At 45.6% G+C, this 19,452-nt stretch overlaps 1 protein-coding gene across 5 annotated transcripts; it reads right to left on the bottom strand.

The window, feature by feature from the left end:
• Nucleotides 1–429: 429 nt before the first annotated feature.
• Nucleotides 430–18,099, bottom strand: TMEM154 (transmembrane protein 154). Of its 5 annotated transcripts, XM_040555904.1 has the most exons (7): nucleotides 17,868–18,092; nucleotides 10,897–11,223; nucleotides 9,851–9,878; nucleotides 9,550–9,669; nucleotides 8,995–9,080; nucleotides 7,426–7,486; nucleotides 430–4,765 (listed from the first exon to the last, which is right to left on the bottom strand). In XM_040555904.1, the coding sequence occupies exons 1-7, from the start codon at nucleotides 17,926–17,928 to the stop codon at nucleotides 4,750–4,752; spliced, it is 699 nt and encodes a 232-aa protein (XP_040411838.1). In that variant the 5' UTR covers nucleotides 17,929–18,092; the 3' UTR covers nucleotides 430–4,749. The 5 variants fall into 5 exon arrangements, 3 of the variants coding, with proteins under 3 accessions (XP_040411838.1, XP_040411839.1, XP_040411840.1); XM_040555905.1 differs by lacking the exon at nucleotides 9,550–9,669 and having other exon boundaries at nucleotides 17,868–18,076; XR_005819505.1 differs by lacking the exon at nucleotides 430–4,765 and having other exon boundaries at nucleotides 7,443–7,486; nucleotides 8,922–9,080; nucleotides 17,868–18,099.
• Nucleotides 18,100–19,452: the final 1,353 nt, after the last annotated feature.

Below are 19,452 nucleotides of genomic sequence, written 5' to 3'. Positions count from 1 at the left end.
GCTTTGTCCACTTGCAGACTCCCATTTTGGTGCTTAACTGGAATAACCTCAGAAGCAATTGATCATTAAAAGACAGCTATGGCCACCCATGGCAAGGCTGTGGTTGGTCTTTGCTGACTTCGCTGGAGAGAAAATTTGACTATTACTAAGACAATCTGGAATAGCCCAACAGAAATACAGTGAAATACAAAGCAGCTTTGTTTCTTCAGCTAACTTTAATTTCAAAGCACTTCTGTAACTTGGAAAGGCTAATGTTTTGCCTATATTTCAACTTGATGATGAGAGTAGTGTATCTACATACCACATGTCTCTGCACATCTGCTTTCATGGACTGAGTAGTCTCCAAGTCATCAAGTAGAAAACTAGCACTTACTGACAAGAATGGATTAGCAGGACTATGGGTAAAAAGAGGAACAGTAGGCACTAAAAACTACTATAAACCTTTATTAGAAAAAGTTGTCTTAAATCTGATGCTCTTAAATACATCTAAGTGATATTATGACTTTGAAATATTTACATTACAAAATTATTTGAAACAGCTCTTTGACAAAACAATTGCACATACAGCAATTTCATACACAAAAAGTAAACGGTGTTTTCTCATAGCCTTCCATTGGATTTGGCACTGAAAATATTAATTATTTTGATCTCATAAATCAGTAGATATCTGGGGATGCATGACTTACGATTTCCTAGAAACCAAAAGCAACCTTCTTTTTGTGGGGTTAATGGAAGGTTATGTGTTTGAGTGCAGGACTGTTGTGCTATTAACTGCTGGTGATGCCAGTACTCTGTATTTGTAATTTTATGGAGGTGTTATTTCTACTTTGTTGAAAATCTTCTTTAACGTATTGATTTCATCACATCTAGGAGGATGATAGTTCTCAATTACCCTCCTTTTTATCCATATGGTTCTCAAACAAGTCTTCTTTTGGGTCTGTAGCTTACTGCTTTCTGTAGGACAAAAATTGCTTACTCTAAATTAGATATGTAATTGTCCTGAGGAATGTTGGTAACAACTGCTCAAGTACTTGAAGAAAATAAGGGAAGAGGTAACAGTTATTTAGGGATCATCACATTTGCTGAACATTGTAGAGTAGCACGTAGTGCAAGTAACTTCCTATTTGTGTGTTTTTCCTTGGTTTCTACAGAGGAATAATAACTTGAGTCATCACTTGGTGGCAAAATGATGGTGGGATGGATCTGTTTAGACCAGGCAGATGATTAGGATGTTACAGCAGAGGCATAATCTATATAGTCCATGGCAATATTAAAATAATCTGCTACCATACTATCTGCTGCCTGGTTGTGCTGCTCTTTGTTTTGTAGGCTAGAGGACCTGACTGTGTAAATCATTTAGGGAAAAATTAACGTGAACAAAGAGGAGGTATAATGTTAGTACATGTAAACTAGAATATTTTAACCCTTTGGCTGTAGTAGTGCAGGAGCAAGATGGTCTAAATCCAGTGTAGTTTAGTCCACCTACATGATTAATATAGAGATCACCAGTGTATGTGAAAGAAAATGAGCAGGAACAGATGAAAAGTATAAAACAGACTGAAGTGCAATGGGCAGGCTATTATCCAGGAGAGGGGAATATTGGATGGGAGTGAGGAAGAAAGGAATCAAGGCCGTGACCATGCTGAAGCTTCATCCATAACTGCTGGGGTCTGCAGAGATGCTTGGCTGTAACCTAAATGGATGCTGAGTGATGGCCTTGGAAAATGCCTAAGTCCACATAGAAATGAAAGAAAGATACTAGAGGGGTGAAATGGGCAGCCTGGAGAGGCAGTGGGGTTATCACATCAGCCTCCAGAGGAGTCTGTTGTTAAGACTAGGAGATCAGAGGGAAAGGAGAAAAAGCCATAAAAGTCTATGTTAAGAGAAAATAGAAACACTAAACTCACTCAGAGTACTGAGGGGACCTATTAGAAGTATCCATAACTATCTTGCAATACAAATCATTCAACACCTGGTCTCTTTTGCATAGGGAGGACAAGATTTAATCAAGTCCTAACTTTTCAATAGTAACTTGGCAACTTTTAGATTAGATCTACTGCCTTTAAAAATGGCAGATAAGTTGCATCCAGAATTGGCCAGGGAAATGTCCAAGCCCTTATTTTGTATTTTGAAATGGTTAGAAAGTTCTGGAAGAAGGAAAGACATGTCCTGGTCTAAGTTTTTTAGAAAGGGTAAGTGGCGTAATCTGGCTCTTTATAGAGCTGTCACCTCAAGATTAATTCTGGAAAGAATTAATTTAAAGCTTGAGGTAGAAATTGCTAATGATGAACTTCAGAACAAGGGTTAATGCTTATTAACATAACTTTACAGAAAATGTGTTCCCTCCAGTTTTTACTTAAATCTTTCAGGGAAACCAAGTGTCCAAGAAAATTACTTGAAACTGTGCAGCATTTTGACCAATTGGGGATTAATAGTAATTCAAAACCAACAACAGAATATATGCACAACAGTCTGTTCTGAAGCAGTCTCCATGCACTGTAGTGCATTATTCACTGTCCTAGATCCATGGCTAGGACAGGGTGAAGGATCATCATGTCGTGGTTCTGGTACGCCACAGAATGCCATTTTGAGGGGTCGGGTAAGTTTTGAAGTCAACTAAAAAAAGCACCACAGGAAGAGGCATAGACCTTGGTTCTTTGTCTGAGCTGGGCTTCAGCTGGCTTCTTGGAGAAGGCAGCACTTGCTGGATGTGGGGTGGTGTGGGCTGGAGTAGGGCAAGAGGCACCATGGGATGCTGCTGTTGCAAACCACTGCATGCCAGCCACACAACCAGTAATGAGTAATGGTCTCAAAGCACATTGTTTTCTCACGAGCGGTTACAGAAAACATTCTTTTGAACATCTTCTGAATATTGCTTTGCAAACTGTAGGAAGCCTTAGCGTAGCAACTTAGTTCCGTTGGGAAGAAACTGGTAACAAAACTGCTCCTGGAAAATATCTGCTTCTATTTTTTTCTACTTGTCTTAATTTGTCTTCCCCTTTTTCCCCTGTGATTGTATTACTGTAAATCAGTGTTCTAGAGAGTGATTTTACTGTCAGGAACTTGTGAAAATGTTTGAAAAAAATGTTTTACATTTATCTCTTACAACATTTTTTCAAAGTTAAAAATCATCGAAGCAAGGAAAATTAATTTAGCATCACCCGTATTAAATCCAGTATTTGCAATAAATTGTCTTTGAACAATGAGGAAATATTTACTCTTTGAGGAAATTACTAGTCAGTTCATATTCAGTGATGAATACATTCAGGAAAATGGTTAGCTGTAAACACTTTTTTCTGTTTGACACATTCTCAATTATTCACAAAGTTGACCCCTCCTCTGTATTTGTCAGATGTTAGTGAGCATTAATTGTCATCCTAGGGCTCTGGGGGTACTGTTCACTTGCTCTCTTTAACCAAGCTAGGCATGAACATATATTAGTAAAATATTTGCAAATAAAAGAAAACTGAGCATAATGAAGAGCTATTGACCAGGAAGTTTCTCATTTGAATAGAATATGAGGACAGGTAGGATGTGATATGGAAGGATCTAAGGTGTCATAAGATGCAAGCTTTCAATACAGTGGAGGGGAAGCTTTGCACAGACAAGTATCCAGTTTCGTGTGTTGCACATTTAAACCACATCAGTAAGACTCGCCACCTAAAATCAGTGGGAGTAATACAATGTTTGCGCTCTTGTGCTCTCAACTTGAGGTATCTCAGGAGTCTGGTTTCCAGTGTCACTGAAGGAGAGCAGGCATGTTGAGAAGCCAATGTCTTTCAGATATTCCAAGCTCAGTCTTCAAAACCTGAAGCTGTAATCTTCTTGCAGCTGAAGTCCTTGACCAAGTGGTTAGGAATAATGCATGCTTATCTACCAGATGTGTTTGGTATGAGCACTGAATTGTTCAATCTCCCAGCCCATTTTGATGAGGAGAAGCATTTTCAAGCTGAGCGTGCCTGAAGCAGGTTGATGTTGGTGAGCAGTGCTGCGCAGGAAGAAGTGCTGGGTAGTGAGATCTAGCACAGTGCTGAGCTGTGGAGTGGGCTAACTCAAAGGCAATATTGAAATAATATTTTTAATTTCTATGGCATCTTTAGTTTGAAAAAGAAAATGCTTGCTAGGGGGATTGTACCCTTGCTGGGCTGCAGGCTGCCTCCTGGCAAATCCTTTGGGACCACTTCAGCTGCTGTCTGTCCTCGCAGCTGTCTGCTAGTCCTAGTCTTTTACTGCCCTAAGCATAAGTCCTGTGCAAATCAGTGCACCATTACAAAAAAACAAATTGAAAAGTAAACATGACATCGATATGAGCTCAACAGTCTGATTTGAACACACTAAACCAGTGCAATCCAGAATTATGGGTGCTGTTTAAATCAAAAAGAATGAACAAACAGCCCACCGAATTTAGCGCATACATGCTCTTAGGTGCTGCGCTATGCAGAAAAGGAGAGCTACACAGAAACATGGACAGCTCTTTTTTGGGGTGGGGAAAATGTTTCTCTTGACTGGTGATGAATGTCACTACGGAAGGAATTTAAGTCAACCTCCTAGTCCTACTATAGCACTTTTCTCTTTATTTTTTTTGTCTTGATGCTTCTTTTCTGAAGATTATAAGTAGCAGGGCACAACAAAAGCATTTGCTCCTCCAGCCTTTTGAGATGAATCATGTTTAAATCCAGTTCATCCGGGATCTGGGGTCTGTCAGCTCGTGTGCTGCTTCCCTTTAAGCAGTTCTCTGCTGCTGTGACTTCATGATTCACCATCACTGGGTGTACATGGAAGAGAAAAAAACACCGGTGTCACGCTGCTTGTTCGCTTGTGTCTCAGCAGAAAAAATATGCAATAGTGTCTGTTCAGCCCACGAGAAGGTGTTAACAGAAAGCAAATGTCAGCCGTGCAGCACACCAGATGAGCCCATCTGTAGTTCTACAGCCTGTGAGCAAGGGATGATCCCACTTTTCTGTTGGCTGGAGGCTATCCAGCATGAGCTTTCTCCTGCTCCCAGACAAGGACTGAGGAATAAAATCCCCTCTTCACGCACTTGAGGATAACGTTTTACGTGGTTTTCTTATATATATATTAAACCTAGACTCGTAATATATTAATTTTCTTTTTGCCCCTCTGACTTCTGCCTAGATAGCTTGCTCCCTAGCACTTTCTTAATGTTTAGTTCACACAGACATGAAAAATGCAACTTCTGTTATCAGCTGGATGGATTTCCATCAGCACTAACAGCAGGGTTGAGAACCACTGCTGAAGTTTAAAGGGACACAATCTTAATATTTTTCATGGCTTTTTATTATTTTCCTAAGCTGAGGTGCAGGCTGGGCAGAGAGGATTTCTTTCCGTAATAACGATTTGTTCCCCACGCAGACCATCACTCTATAGGGAAGAGCCACCCTTTTTCCAGACAGAAAAAGCAGGAGGGCACCCAGTGGGTGTGGTGAGGCAGGGGGTGCTTTGTTCCGTCCATCTCAGCACCCTACAGAGGTGGGTGCTGTGCCTCTCTTTGCTGGGGGAGAAAAAGTTCCCCAGAGAAGAGATTTGTTCTGTGCCCTCCCCTTCACCTCACCTGCTGCCCTCTCCTGCGTGCACAGGAATCCTGGTTGGGATTTTAGCACTAGGTTTCACGTGCAAGACATTAATATACATTTATAAAAGATTATATACACGCAAAACATATCTGTATACACGGATGTTTTTACTTAGTGAGCTTATGTGCAGGGTAGATGAGCACCACCTTTGAGGGAGCTAGGGCTGTCATGCCTTGCCCCTGGTGCAGCACTCCACAGCCTTGATGCTTGTAAGAGTTTTAGCCAGAATAATAGCTTTCTTTTCTTTTGCTTCATACTTTTTCACTTTTCTTTCTCAAAATTGGTGCTGAAACACCTGTTTAGCTGCATGTATTTCTCTTCAGTACTCAGCAAAGAGTTTGGTGGGGGGAAAAAGTCCTCTTTGGTCTGACAAGGTTTGATCACAGAAATGAACGGGCACCAATTTGTTCATTTGTTTGTTTGCCAGAAAATGGCACTATTTCAAATATATTTTCACTTTGAAATGAAGCACATTCCAACATTTCGTGTAAAGTGAACTTTGAAAAAGTAGTTTTAAGCATTAACTTATCAATATTTCAGCACCATATTGTTCTTTTCTTAAAGCCTTTTTAAAATTTTATATTAAAAAGTCACTCACTCTGCGAAGTAGTTTTGGAAAAAACTTTCGTTCGGAAAATGCCATTATTGCAACAGTTTGCTTCGGATTTTTTCAAAATGCTATCTTAAAATGCTGTCTTATCTAAAACCAGTTCACAGCTGAAAGCATTTAAGTCTTAACTGAACCCCCCAGCAACTTGCATGAAAAAGGAAAATAACACTCAGCCAATTGTGTTCAGTGAGGCACTGAGATGTTTCCCATACCGAATGCTCAAAAATGAAGTCTTAACTTTTTTTTTAACATAATTTGAGAACAAATTTGCTTAAACTAAGCAGTCTTGCCCTTTGTACTCAGATAATGCCCTTTGTCTGAGCAGTTCTGAATGTTGGCAAGAGAAATCTCATCTTCCTACATGGGCTTGTTTGCCTTCCTACCCTTCAGAGGCATCACAGCTGGTCCTAGGACACCAGCTATAAGAAAATAAGTTTTACTGACATGTGTACCTTCACTCTGACTGAAACAACCTTATCTGAACAGGGCTGCCATTCGGAATCACGGCTTACGCCTGGCTGCAGTGCTTCAAAGTGGCGATATCTCCATCTTACAGGTGGGGCACCCATGGGAACGTGTAGCCCAAAGGCACCCGCAGCCAGTTGGGAGCCAAATCCCTGCCACTCAATGGGGTTAATGGCAGTACAGCACAGAAGCACTTTAACGGAGACCGTATTTAAAATGCCTGCTAAAGTTGGTAGGCTATGTTGTTTTTTCTCCAAATGACTGTTTATGTTCTGGAAAGGAACTTGACTGAGGATGTCATTGTGCCCCAAAAGCCTCTTACACCCCAGCTGTTTGGTAGCTGACAAGCTGTTGGGATGGCTGTTCTGCATCCCTCCTGGCCCCTGAGCTGGCTGCAGGGCAGCGCTGGGAAAATCTTTCGGCAAGCTGCTCTGGGAGCTGGTGTAAACACTTCAGGAAGCTGTGATTAAAGTCTGACCGGTGAGGAAAACTCGGTCTCTGCAGTGCGGTCATCTGTCTCACACTGGTTTGCCACTGCAGGGTTAGTTAGGGGTGCGATTTACGGGCGGCAACTGGTTTAAAATTTAAGGAGTGTCAAAACGTTTGAGTTGGAATCAGTCCTTGTACATGAAAACTTTAAAACCTAAGTAGGCCCCAGAATCAGTCTTTTATAATTATGTATATAAAAAGTGAGATTATTTTGGAATGACTCACTTTGACCATATTTCTTCAAATAACATAATGAATTAAAAGTACCTCGGGTTGGCCATCGATTCTTTTTCTTCTTCTCTCACAGTAGGCAAACATTCACAATCAGCTGAAACAGGATAAGAAACAAGATGATAGTTACTCTTGGCAGTTACTCTGTTTTATTTCAGAATTGCATCAACTTTTTTTTTTTGTGTGCAGCCACTCTAGTACATAAACCTGCTCTTCTGCATCATTTTATCTATAAAATCTGCATGTACCAAGCAGTGTAAATATTATGTGTTTTAAATCCTCCTTCCCTTTGATAGGTGTTGTGGTAACTTCTCTGTTAGATATGTTTCAGTTGTTTGTGTACACATACACAAGCACACTACCTTTGAGGACTGTTTCCCACGAGCTACCTTGAGAGGACAATTTGTTAGCCCTCCACAGCTTACAGCTGCACCTATGCTTCATTGTCCAGTGGGGAATGTGGGGGTGGGATTTAGGAAACATTACTGAAAGAAGCATAATGCAAAATGTTTGCTCTCTTCTGTCCACAGAAATTAAAAATTCAGTGTTTCTCTATGTGTTGTACTTAATGCTTTAATTTCATGACTGCCTCTTAGAACTTGTTTTCTGCTGGAGATTATAGACCGAGAAGGTCAAAACCCCATCATCTGGAGAGTTTTGCTAATGGGAAGAGATGCTCCAAAGGGTTTTATGTCCTAAAACACAAAACATCTCTAGGAGGTCAGACAGATGGGCTGTTTGGATGGAAGGCGAGGGACCAGGAATTTAAAAACAAGGTTTCAGCATTTCCTAGCCAGTGAGAAGCTGTTAGCGCGGCTTGTTACATATCAGTTCGTGATCAGGTCCCAGCTAATTCACCCCTTACAGAAGACCTGCGCTTTGGGAGGAGAACCTTGAAAGAGGATGCAGATTAGGGATTTTCAGCTGGGAGAAAATTAGGGAAAAATATAAGATGCTTGAAAAAGAAGTAGCTAAGAGGGAGCTGAAGATGCTTCTGGTGGTAGGCACAGCGGGTACTGATTGCGGCAGACTCACTGGGGAGGACGTAGTCAGGGAGCAGCAGCAAAGAGCAGCTTGTGCTTCGTGCAGCAGAGATGGCAAGCGAGGGAAAGGAAACAACAAGGGGAGGGGGGCAGTGATAAGATCTTGGCAGTGATTTTACGTAAACAGTGGTCTGAGCTACGAGTAAATACTTGTTTCTTCTGCAACAGCACAACGTGGACCACAGAACTGTAGAAAGTCTGAAGACGGAAAGGACTGGATTCTTCAAAGAAACTAGTATCTAGCATTAAAATGTGCATTTAAAAATATAATTTCTGTTCAGAGCTATACTTGTTTTTAACAAGTGTCTACTGGAAACTCAAAACATTTATGATATTCCCTCATATGTTAAAAATAAGCTCCCACACAAACTAAAATACTCCTCTGAACAATCCTACCCCTGACATTCGTGCTATTTCTGTAGTAAAGAGTAAAGAACACAACTAAAAATGTTTTAGGAAAATCAGTGACACAAATACAAAATGCCTTACATTGATTTTCTACGCGTGGGATCTACGTCAGCTAGAAAGAGAGGGATGATGGAGTAGAGGGGTTACCGTGTACCATTTTTGTTCATGCTGTTCATCCACTTATCAAGCTCTTCCATTTCTATCTCCATAACAGAGGGGGTGTCTTCTTCAAAAATAGGACTTGAGAAAAGGACATTACACAAAAGGCTTAAATCAGAAAACATATAAGGCAGTAGTTGTGCATGACTCCCTCATAATTCCAGGCATTTATGGCCGCTCTGGAAAGCTGCCCCAGACTAGCCACTTAAAAAGGAATGGTCATAGCTATCCTAACTCTGCATGTATTTAAATATCTCCATTTAGTCTTCTCTTTACCAATCATTCCTGTAATCACATGGTAGAAAAATTGTTTTTAGCACCCCCCCCCCAAAAAAAAAACAATTTAATATCTTTATGTTGATTGGCAAGATAGAGCTCAATAAAAGTTATCACTGGGGGAAGAGCTGCGCAGATCTCAGCAGGTTCTTGCAGCAGCCGGAGGATTACTTCCAGGGCAGCTGCCTCACATAGGGCAACCTTGAAAGATGAGGAAGCTGGACACGAAGCTTATTCTGAACAGCAAGAGCCTGTGGTGAGCCCGGGGACCGACCTCTGCTCGTGGCATGGCCATATCTCGTGGTGGCTGGCGGGGCCAGGGGCAGATGCTGCATGGGTCCCCGTGGGGCAGCTCTCGCCCGCCCCATCCCGCTGCCTCTCCTTTGCCTGTTGCCTGAAAGATACACCCCGAAGTTGCACGTTAGCCACCTCTAGAGGGTGTTCACTGCAATGATTAATGGCAAATTTAGCGGTGTTTGGTGCATGAAATCAGACAGCGGAGGGGGCAAAAATCAGCAAGCCTATTAGAGTAAAAGAATATATTTTTTTAAAAGAGTGATATTCATAAACTTTACCTTTTTACGTTTTCACTTCCCAGCTCATCTGGAAAAGAAAACAAAAGTTGCTGTTCATAGTTATGCTGTTTGTATATACACTGTCTATATTATGGGCAAATCCTTCAATAGGGTCACTTAAAAGAGGTTCTGTTTTCAAAGGGCATAATCGTCCACTTTTAGACGAAAGGCAGCACATCCCGCCCTGCTTGCCTGCCATTTCCAGTGCAGCCCGTTACGTTTAATCCTAGGCACACTAAATGAAGCTCACCATGAGCTCAGCCTGGGGGGAGCTGAGTAGATGTCAGTGCCAGAGTGGGCAGGAGCGCACGGACAGCCAGTTCCCTGGCGGGGCAGACGTAATGAGGAAAGTGGCATCCCGAGAAGGGGCCTCGGCTGTTACAAAACCATTTACTGGAAGCAGGGGAGGTTTTGCTGCAGCCTGCACAAGGTCAGTCCACCTCTGCCTGGGGTCTCTCCTCATGGAGAGGAGAAGGGGAGAGGCTGGTGTGGCAGCTTAAGTCCCAGTTAAGCAAATGAAGCTGAGCCAGCCCGATGCCAAAAGGGGTACAAAGCTAGCTACAACCCCAAGACAAAATGAAGATAGGAAAAAAAAAAAAAAAAAAAAGCAAACAAACAAACAAAAAAGTAACAGCTATTATTCAGACAAGCAACTTCCCCTCCAGGGTTTCTTGAAGTGACTGAAAAGCCTCAGCCCTCAAAAACTCTTGTTCTATCGCAGCTCCCAGCAGCCTCACCCTGTAGGCAGTACAGGCAGGAGGAGCACTAAATTCACCTTGCATGGGGTTACCAAGCACAGGGACAGCGTGGCACAGCCACATCCCTTCTCTGTATGGGAACTGCGAGGAGCCAGAGCAGCAGCACCAGCTCTCGCTGAGGGACTGCTGCGTGAGTCTCCTTTGCTCCTTTTCTGCTTAGGAGACACGGAGCTAAAACCAGAAATGAGCACCCTAAATGGGGCATCCCGGTCCTTGAAATAGCATTTTGTGAATGATGTCAAGCATGTGCTAAAGATATCCTCCTGATGCACGAGAAGAGAAATTTACCTTGCTTAGACTTTTTCCTTTTATGGACTACTATAAAAGCTATAACCAGCAAAATCAGCAGGGCCAGCAGCACAGCGGGGACAGCGTACACCAAGACAGATGGCTCCTCTGTCTCTACGCTCTCATTATTGCTCATGTCATGCAGTTCAGTGCTTGGAACACTTTCCGCTCCAGAGCTGCCTTCAGTAGGCCTTGTAGAGACCAGTACTGGCTGGGTGCTGCCCACGGTTGTAGAGGACGCAGGAGTGACAGCAGGAGAAGGTATCACTGTGGCGGTGGGTAATGCTGGTGATCCATAGCCAGAACCATCCTCGCCATTTTCGGAACCTGCCAAACATAGGACAGCTTAACATTGTGTGGGTTTTACTGGTGTTATCAGAGAGTCAAAGCATGCAGATTTAGTATTCATTTTTCATTTGATGTCTTAAAAAAAGACAATCAGCAAATGCACACACACACGCACACACGTGTGAAGTCTGGGCCACCAGATGCCAAATTAGACGTCGAGTTTGTCACAACACCTTACTGTGACAGGACTCTTCAGCTGGCTTGCACGGGGACATGTCAGCCCCTGTGGTCTGCCTGCCTGCAGCTGCCGTGTTTGCCCTGCAGGTTGACATCAGCTCTCACGCTCTCCTAAAAGCTTTCTGCTGCCCTGCTGAGCATGCTGTCCCTCTCCATGCTCAGCCTGTGCCTGAGGAGACCCTGCTCCCAGGCTCACCAGCCCCTCCAGCTCACTTGCCTTACCCTTTTGAGCCCTTCTCTGAATCTTTAACTCTGTTTGGCTGCACAGCAAGGAGGAACCGGTCTAAAAGGAAGCACGAAGCCTGCAGGCGCTGCTGACTTTCACTTCTGCATTGGCTGGAGGAGGTAGCAGCACGGGGACGGTACCAGCTGCACACGCAGTTCACAGTGGTAAAGACACAATGCTGATTCTTTTTCATAAATGTGAAGGTTGCAGGTTTTGAATCTGGATCCGGGTTTTGATTTCATTTAGCGTATATTTTGCAAAGCAATTGGCTAAAATTGGCTATATTGGTGATACTGAAACAAGACTTTTTGATGCCAATTAAAAATCCATGTTGACGGCCATGGGATTTAAAGCTTAATGGCAGCACAGCAAATTGCGGCCTGTGCTGTATTCCATGCTATTAACAAAAATCCTGTGGTAGCCAGGGGCGTGGGAATCAGTCCCTCAATAAATTACACCTACAGGTTTCCAAATGCAAATTAACTGCTTGAAGTTAACTGGTGACTTTTTGTGTCACCTGCCCTTTCAGACAGGATGCGGCCGTGGTGCAGCATTTATGCCGTAACACAGGACAGGACTGCATGGCTTCTGCAGTGACATGATTCTCCCTGCTCTTGTCAGGCGCTGGGCAGCCGCGGTTTCGAGTTAGCAAAAGCTTCAGGTTTTCAGCACCTCAGCACTGGCATTTCAAATCTCACAGGACTGGATCTGAAAGTACTTAGCATTTTAAATGCTTTAGTAAACACATTAATCTTCATAATGGCCCTGAGAGATGAGCAGTTATCATCTCCATTTTACAAATGAGAAATCAGAAGGACAGGAATCTGTCCTTCCCAGGGACACCGAGCAAGAGAGGAAAACTGGGGTGAGAGCGCTATCTCTTGCTTAACCCACTCTGCAGCACCTCCTCGCCACCCAGGTCTGTCTCAGAAAGGAGATGAGCATCTCACAAGACACGAACCCCAATTTCAAATGAATACAATGCTTCGAGTGTGACAGCAGTGATTTATCTGGATCTTTGTGCCACGCTTATCACACAGGCACCTGATTGTTTCACCCTCTCCTGAAAGCTAGGAAAGAATGTTAATGCTTCATAAATAATTTTAATACTCAATAAATAATGCCTAATACTTTAATAAAATATTTGATACTACAAAGGTCGCCAGCCTCTTCCACTGCAATAAGACAACAAAAATGTTAGCTCTTCAATGGCAAAATGCTTCACGTCAGTAATCTGTGTCACTTTCTTCCCTGCTTAGTATTTCAGTGCCTTTGCAGGCAGTGACCCCTTACGTGTGTGCTCCTCGACCTGCTCGCGTGAGCTGCTGGCTCTCATTAATCCCAGCAAAGAGGATGGGAGGGAAAGCACCTCTCCATTATTATTTTTTGGCCATATATATTTGCACCGCAGTACCACAGGACCATTCCTGTGACCTTGCTTCCTCTTTCTCCTCTAGCCATCCTCCTTGAAACCCATCAGCTGCCTTATTTGATATGTTCACAATGACAAGCCCAGTGCTAAAAATAGTGCAAAGGGTGTGGGGGAAATAGTTTATTTTCCATTTACTATTAGAGATAAAGTGGATTTTCCAAATGTCTGAAGCATGACATGACTCTAAAGCAAAAGCAAGTGGTCACATCTCATTAAATGCAGTACTAGGCTTTCAGCTACAGCGCACGTTGTGTTTGATTTCCAAGAGAGACGTTTCTAATGTCTCCGTTACTTTTTATTTGACTGGTTTTGAGCTGTAAAGCAGATTTCAAATCTGTTATCTCTGTGTGAAATAGAACTATCTTTTCTAGTCTCCAGACAAAGAAAGTGGCAAATTACAAGGAGTGACCTTGTTGCCATGTAATTTTGTTTGCTTTACATAATTCCAGGGCCAAAACACCATCTCTTCTTTGGGCAGTATTTCCTCTTACTAAGGCCTTTTCTTTGAGAGATTTGAATGTGTCTTTCAGCAGCTGGGCAGACAATTGCACAAGGTTCTTGCAAAGATATTGCTCCAATTTCCCTTGTTTCACCTGCTGCCTTGGCACATCCCCATGAGGTGAATGAAAGCTGGATGTTGCAAGGTTTAGAGCAGGGCCAGAGAGTGCCTGAAAGCCGGAGGGTTTGTGGGATGTTATTCAAGCACTTTCTCCATGCTCAGAGAGAGACAGATCTGATCTCTGTGTAGACACCTCCTCGACTTTGCAGAGCACTTCTTACTGGGCTCAGCCTTGTGCTTTTAGCCAGGTTCTGACACCCCCACCCAGTGCCTTCTGCACGTCGTCTTGAGGGAAGCTGATGAGGGTACACCACAGCTTTGTCCCAGCCTGCATCACCACTTTTTGCTCATTTAAGAAGAGAAGGGAGAGGGGCTGTGTGGCTGGGCCCCATCCTGACAGGGAGCTGGCCACCGCATTAGCACCAGGCTGGAGCAAGAAGCTAAGGTGTTCCCACCACCAAGAGGATCTGGGCACCAGGGGGCCCAAATGCTTGAGCAAGCATCAGCAGCGGCTCAAGAAAGGTTCCACTACAGTTGGTATGAGGTATTATTCATTATATGAATGACAAAAGGGCTATGTCACTCTATGCAGATACCGTGGTATGAGGCATTATTCAGAATTTTCTCCTTAAAAAATACATTTGAGTGACTGATGAGTTTTGGAGGTGCCTCCAAGCCTGCCTTTCAAGGGAGGCAAAGGGAGCTGAACATCCTGAGCAGTTTTGCACGCCAGGATCAGCAGCTGTGCAGCAAACAAACAAACAAGCAGCATTTCTGCTGTTGCTGCCTTTCTTCCCCTGAGGTTTGCTTTGCGGCACTCAGAGGTGGTGATAGGAGCTGCTGGATGCAGTAAGCAGGCAAACAGGTTTCTGGCTTCGGCTGGATGGGAGGCAAAGAAAAATCGCACGCAGTCAGCACGCCGGGTTCTGCTGGCAAGTCCCTGGTCTCCCTTCTGGGCTCGCATTGAACTCAGACTGAGACTCCAAAAGGAGTTTTTCAGCTTGCACAACAGCTCCTACGTGCAGAGGAAAGCGGGATGGGAAAAGCCAGATCTGAGTCAATGGAACAGACAGGCTTATTAATTTGTGATTTTTTTGTTTCTCCTGACCTTCCTGTAAGTCTCAAAAACGCACCGAGCAGAAGACTCGGGAGAAGGCGACAAAAGAAGCAAAGCCTACAAGGCCACACAGAGCAGGCCGACGTTCCTCCTCCGTGCCCTGCCCCGCACCACGTGCGCTCCTACGGCTCCTCTCCGCCCGCGGGCTCACCTCGGCGGCTGCCTGGCGCACCCGTGCCGCCTCTCGCCCTGCGAGTGGCGCCCATGGCGGAGGTGCCGTGACCGCTGCGGTCGGCTGGGGCCTGCCCGGGCCGCGTGCTGCAGCAGGCCGCGCGCCAGCGCTGCTCCGAGCCCCGCGGGCTGGCTGCTGGGCCCACGCGCCGCTCTGACGGGCTGAGCGAGCGTCTCGGGGCGGCTAATCTGCAGAGAGGATCCTGTTAAAGAGGGGTGCTTAGAGAGTGCTGTCTAGGTATTACCCGGAGCGGGGAGAGAGGGTTTTAGGTTCACTTCTTGGCAAAGGAAATGGCTTTCTCCTTGCTGCGCGCCCATTCCGCCTAAGTGCTCTTTAAACAGCACATTTGGTCCTGCATTTAGAGCCAGACCGTGAGCCCGCGGCCTCATCCATCACCCCAAGAGCTAAACGTTTTCAAGACCGAATCATGCTTCAAGTTACAGCTGTTTGAACCTGTGCCCTTCCAGCTTCGCATCCGTGGCACCTGTGCAACTCCACCGCGTCCAGAAACTCATGGTGCAAACCTCTCAGTGCTCCCTGCTCTCAGTGGGACCCCAAACTTAGAAGTTCAGCAGCTCTGAAGGCTCGGCTGCAGTCATAGAAGTCTCTCGAGGGACAACAGACAGGAGTCACTGACTGAAATTTAGCATAAAATCTTGCTGCCGTAAAAGGGGCATTTCCTGAAATGCCCCCTAAGCACTTGAATAAATGCAGTAGAAGTTAGTGTGTCTGGATGGAAAGGAGGAATAGCAGTAAATAAAAACAAAGAATTGATTTGTTTGACAGAAAGGGTTCCCATCTGCTTTTAGGGGGCTGCACTTTGGAGAGAGAATATATAGCAAATCTTCCTTTCTTCTTGTCTTGCTCTGTGTTACAAACTATAGGAAGGGCCTTAAATTTACTTCTAGGCTCGGCACGCACCAATGTAGGTGTTGTGCAAACCCCAAAGTCCCTTCCACCCAGAGCCAGTGCTGGGACCTCAGGCACGCTCACAGAGCTGCCGCCCCAGAGTAATTGCAGTGTAGCTGGAACAAAACCGTCTGTTCGTCATAATCCAAACGGCGAGGCGAGGATTTTACAAGGCTCCAGCATGGTATGGGAACACAGTTTATAAAGGCTTCCATCTGCCTTTAGATGTGCTGCTAGATCTAATCTTACTCCCATCACCTACATTTTTCAAAGCTCTTTCTAGACAGCAGAGGTGAGACCGTGGGGATCCTGGAGCTTCTGCCCCCTTCTCCAGCACGCTGCTCTGAGGGAGGCAACAATGGCTGGGACTGGAGGAAAAAAGAAGAAAGCTCCCCTAAAGCTCCTGCCCTGTTGATCTGTAAGCAAAAAGCAGTCAGCACGAAGGACACACCTGGGAGGCCAGCCACAGCAAAGGTTCTCCTGGCCCACCTGCAGCATATAGGAATCTCTGCAGAAACTTTAACCCCTCCAGTTCAGTTTCCCCAGAAGACCAAGTAAAAAACTGCCCTCAACATTAGCCTCGGTTATGTTCTGGGGCTGCCTGCACACCTTTGTGGGGGGAGAATAGGGATCTGCCCTCTTCTCCATCACCTTTCCCCAGCAGCTCAGGGCTCGCTCAGGGCAGCTGGGGCTGACACCAGCCAGGCTCTTGCCCAGCTGCCTGGCACTTTGTGCAGGAAATGGCAGCCCTCTGGGGGCCGGGGGCTCGGGCAGCCCCCAGCACATGGAGGTGATGGAAGTGCAAGCGACCTCGATGCATTGTGCAAGCAATTGCTGGCAGCTCCCCGGCACCTCATCACACCACGTGCCTGGGGTCTTGCCTCTCTGCTTCTCTGGGACCTCTGTTTTGCTCCGTTCGCGACAGGATTTTTCTTCTCCCGGTCACTTTGATCAGGAGGCACGTGCAAAGCTTGGAGCACATTTTCCTAGCACGCCCGTAGCACAGCAGGGCTGCATTAATGCAGGCAAGACCAAACCATTTTGTAACAACTCGCTTAGCTCATTCTTACAGCTAAGCACGATTGCTAACCGCGATAAGCTCTGCAGCGTGCCTGGAGCCTGCAGCCCGGTTTTACAGCCTGGAATAGTGCTGGTTTTCAGGAAAAAAACAACAACAACAACAGCACAATGCCACCACCTATTTCCCCAGTGCCTTTTAAAGTTTTCATAGAAGCTCAGTGGTAGCGGCGAGCAGCAGTGCCTCTCCCTGCTGCGCGGAGGGCTCTCCCTTCCCTCCCAGCAGCCGCGACGTGCTTCTGTCCGTACCGAGGCACTTGGGCAGGGATTTGCATGACGCCGGGGGGCACGTCAGCCCCTCCAAGGGAGGGTTTTCCCCAACCATCTGCCTGCATCAGGCAGTCCCGGTGCGATGAACGGTGAGCGGCACAACCCACCCTCTGCAGGGGGCTGCAGCAAGTGCCTCCAGCACTCGGTCGTAAGCGGCTGTCCCACCTCGTGGTCCTTCCCTTCAAAACGCCTAGATCCCTGGTGCCGAAGGCTTGGCAAGGCAGATTTCCAAATATCTGTCTCCAGAAATGTGTTTTCTTTCATTGAGCAGGTTTCGGGTCATCAGCACCGCGGAAATCAGCAGCTGGCTTTTGGGTGGAGGGCAAGCTCAGTCTTGAGCTTTGCTATGACATAGCGTATGGCTGATAGGGTGGGTGTGGGGTAAAGAAGGTACAAGAAACGATTAAAATTAAACCCCAAACACCTGGTGAGCCAGAATAGAGACACCAGGTCCCCGCACGCTTCAATGTAAATCCAATCGCCATGGTGCAGGCTTACATCCGAGGAGAAGAGAAGAGAAAAGGGCAAGCCGCAGCTGGGAAGAAGCGCAGCCACAGGCAGCAGCGAGCGAGTTCCCGCAGGTCCCCTCTCCCCACGGCCAGCTGTGGGTGTCACCCCCGGGCCAGCCCTGCCAGCAGCGTGCCCAGGGCCCCCCACGGCAGTGAGGTTCGCTCGGCCACTCACCGTTGCCCTCCCGGGCGAGGAGCAGGGTGCTCAGCAGCGGGACCCAGCCGGGTGCCTGCATGCTGCCTCGGCCTCCGTGGCTCTCTCTGGGCTTCGGCAGAGCATTTACATTTCCTGTTTCCTGCCCCGGTGCCTCTGAGTTGTATTTCTCCGGGAGATGGGCTCCGTTTGATTGTTTTTAGGAAGTGATGTAATGCTGTCCGGGCCTGTCAAGCAGGCAGGGATTGCAAAAGAGAGAGGAGGTTGCTCTTCAAGCACTGCTCCAGCACCTGTGGGCTTCCCGCCCTCCTCTCCGCTCCTGGCTGCCGTGCACCACCTAATTGCCAAAAACATTTCCAGTAATAAGCTGAGGAAGAGGAGATGCATGCTGCCTGTGTAAGCAGCTTCATGGTGTCTCCCCTAGACATCTAGACACAGTCTGTGTCAAAATCCAGATTCTGGGGAATTACTGGAAGCTGGCAATGGTGAATCGTTCTCTTCAGGCTGGTGGAAGCTGCCAAAGTGACTAACTGCAGCTCTGCTTGTGCAGCTAATAATTTTTCTTATCACATTGATATTTTCATAGGTCATCAGGTAGTTTCTTAGCTAGAGTACTGAAGAAATAGGTCAGGAATTCATTTAATGACCAGCTTGTTAATAGATTTAAAATGCTCGAATGACTGAGCTAGCTAAATTGGAACTGGTTGCTTAGTATTGGCAATGTACGTTTACCCACTGCTTAAAACAGCGGGGAAAAAAGCAAAGTCACTACACTGCACCTACAAGAGGATAAAGAGGAGCTCTGGCAGCAGTGAGTGGGTGATTAACTATTTTGGGGAGGCGCTCTTTAGTATGGTGCCATAGCCATAGATGATCATTCTTACCAGACAGACGTATTAGAGGTAAGGCTCGTACATGTGTTTAAGATTTTCCCATTGAAAGGTTACACAAGCTCCAAGTATTAAGAACAGTGTGTAATTGATAGAGCTGCTTTCAATTATTATTCATCCACGTTGCAGCAGTGCCTAGCATTCCCAGTCCGGGGCCAGATCTCCTTCACACCCAAAGTATCAGCAGCCAAAACCTGTTCCTGAAGAGCTGACAATATAATTTACCAGGGTAGGCACTGCTTGGTCGGCTTAAGCGTGGTGTGGATACTGCAACACTGGGAGAAGTGGGAGCATCTGGTTGGACATGATGGGTTTTGCAGAGCGATTCCTGCCACACTTTCAGCACTGTGCTCACTGTTGCTGCTTCTACAGTGCCAGGAGAAGCACTTCTTTCTGTTTTAATGAGTACAGGATCAGCTCCCAGCACTATTGCTGTTGTCCAGCCTAAGTTTTTCTTTAGCCCTGATTAGCAGTAGGTGAAGTCATAGTTTTTAACGGGATTTTTATCTATGTCATTAATTTAATGTATAAAGGAAGTTATCCTTTCTCCCATTTATTCCCCATCTCTTTCCCAAGTTTGCCACTCTCAGTCTTTCTAATGCCACATGAACTGCAAACATTTTCTCTCTGTTTACCATACTCGGCGTATTTGGCTATTTTGCTCCAATTCTGTAGAATTAGCCCAACTCACTCAACCCTTCCCTTTCAAAAACATA

Source organism: Cygnus olor, chromosome 4 (assembly GCF_009769625.2).
Source record: "Cygnus olor isolate bCygOlo1 chromosome 4, bCygOlo1.pri.v2, whole genome shotgun sequence".
NCBI classification, from domain to species: Eukaryota; Metazoa; Chordata; class Aves; order Anseriformes; family Anatidae; genus Cygnus; species Cygnus olor.
This window is presented reverse-complemented; position numbering and strand designations above follow the sequence as displayed.

What these genes read in the sequence shown, in the direction of transcription:
- TMEM154 (XM_040555904.1), bottom strand. Translation starts at nt 17,928, where the DNA reads ATGCAGGCACCCGGCTGGGTCCCGCTGCTGAGCACCCTGCTCCTCGCC. An exon ending in GGAAGTGAAAACGTAAAAAG is followed by an intron (nt 9,670 to 9,850) that starts GTAAAGTTTATG and finishes TGTATCTTTCAG; the next exon opens with GCAACAGGCAAAGGAGAGGC. An exon ending in TGGCCATGCCACGAGCAGAG is followed by an intron (nt 9,081 to 9,549) that starts GTCGGTCCCCGG and finishes CCTTTTCTCAAG; the next exon opens with TCCTATTTTTGAAGAAGACA.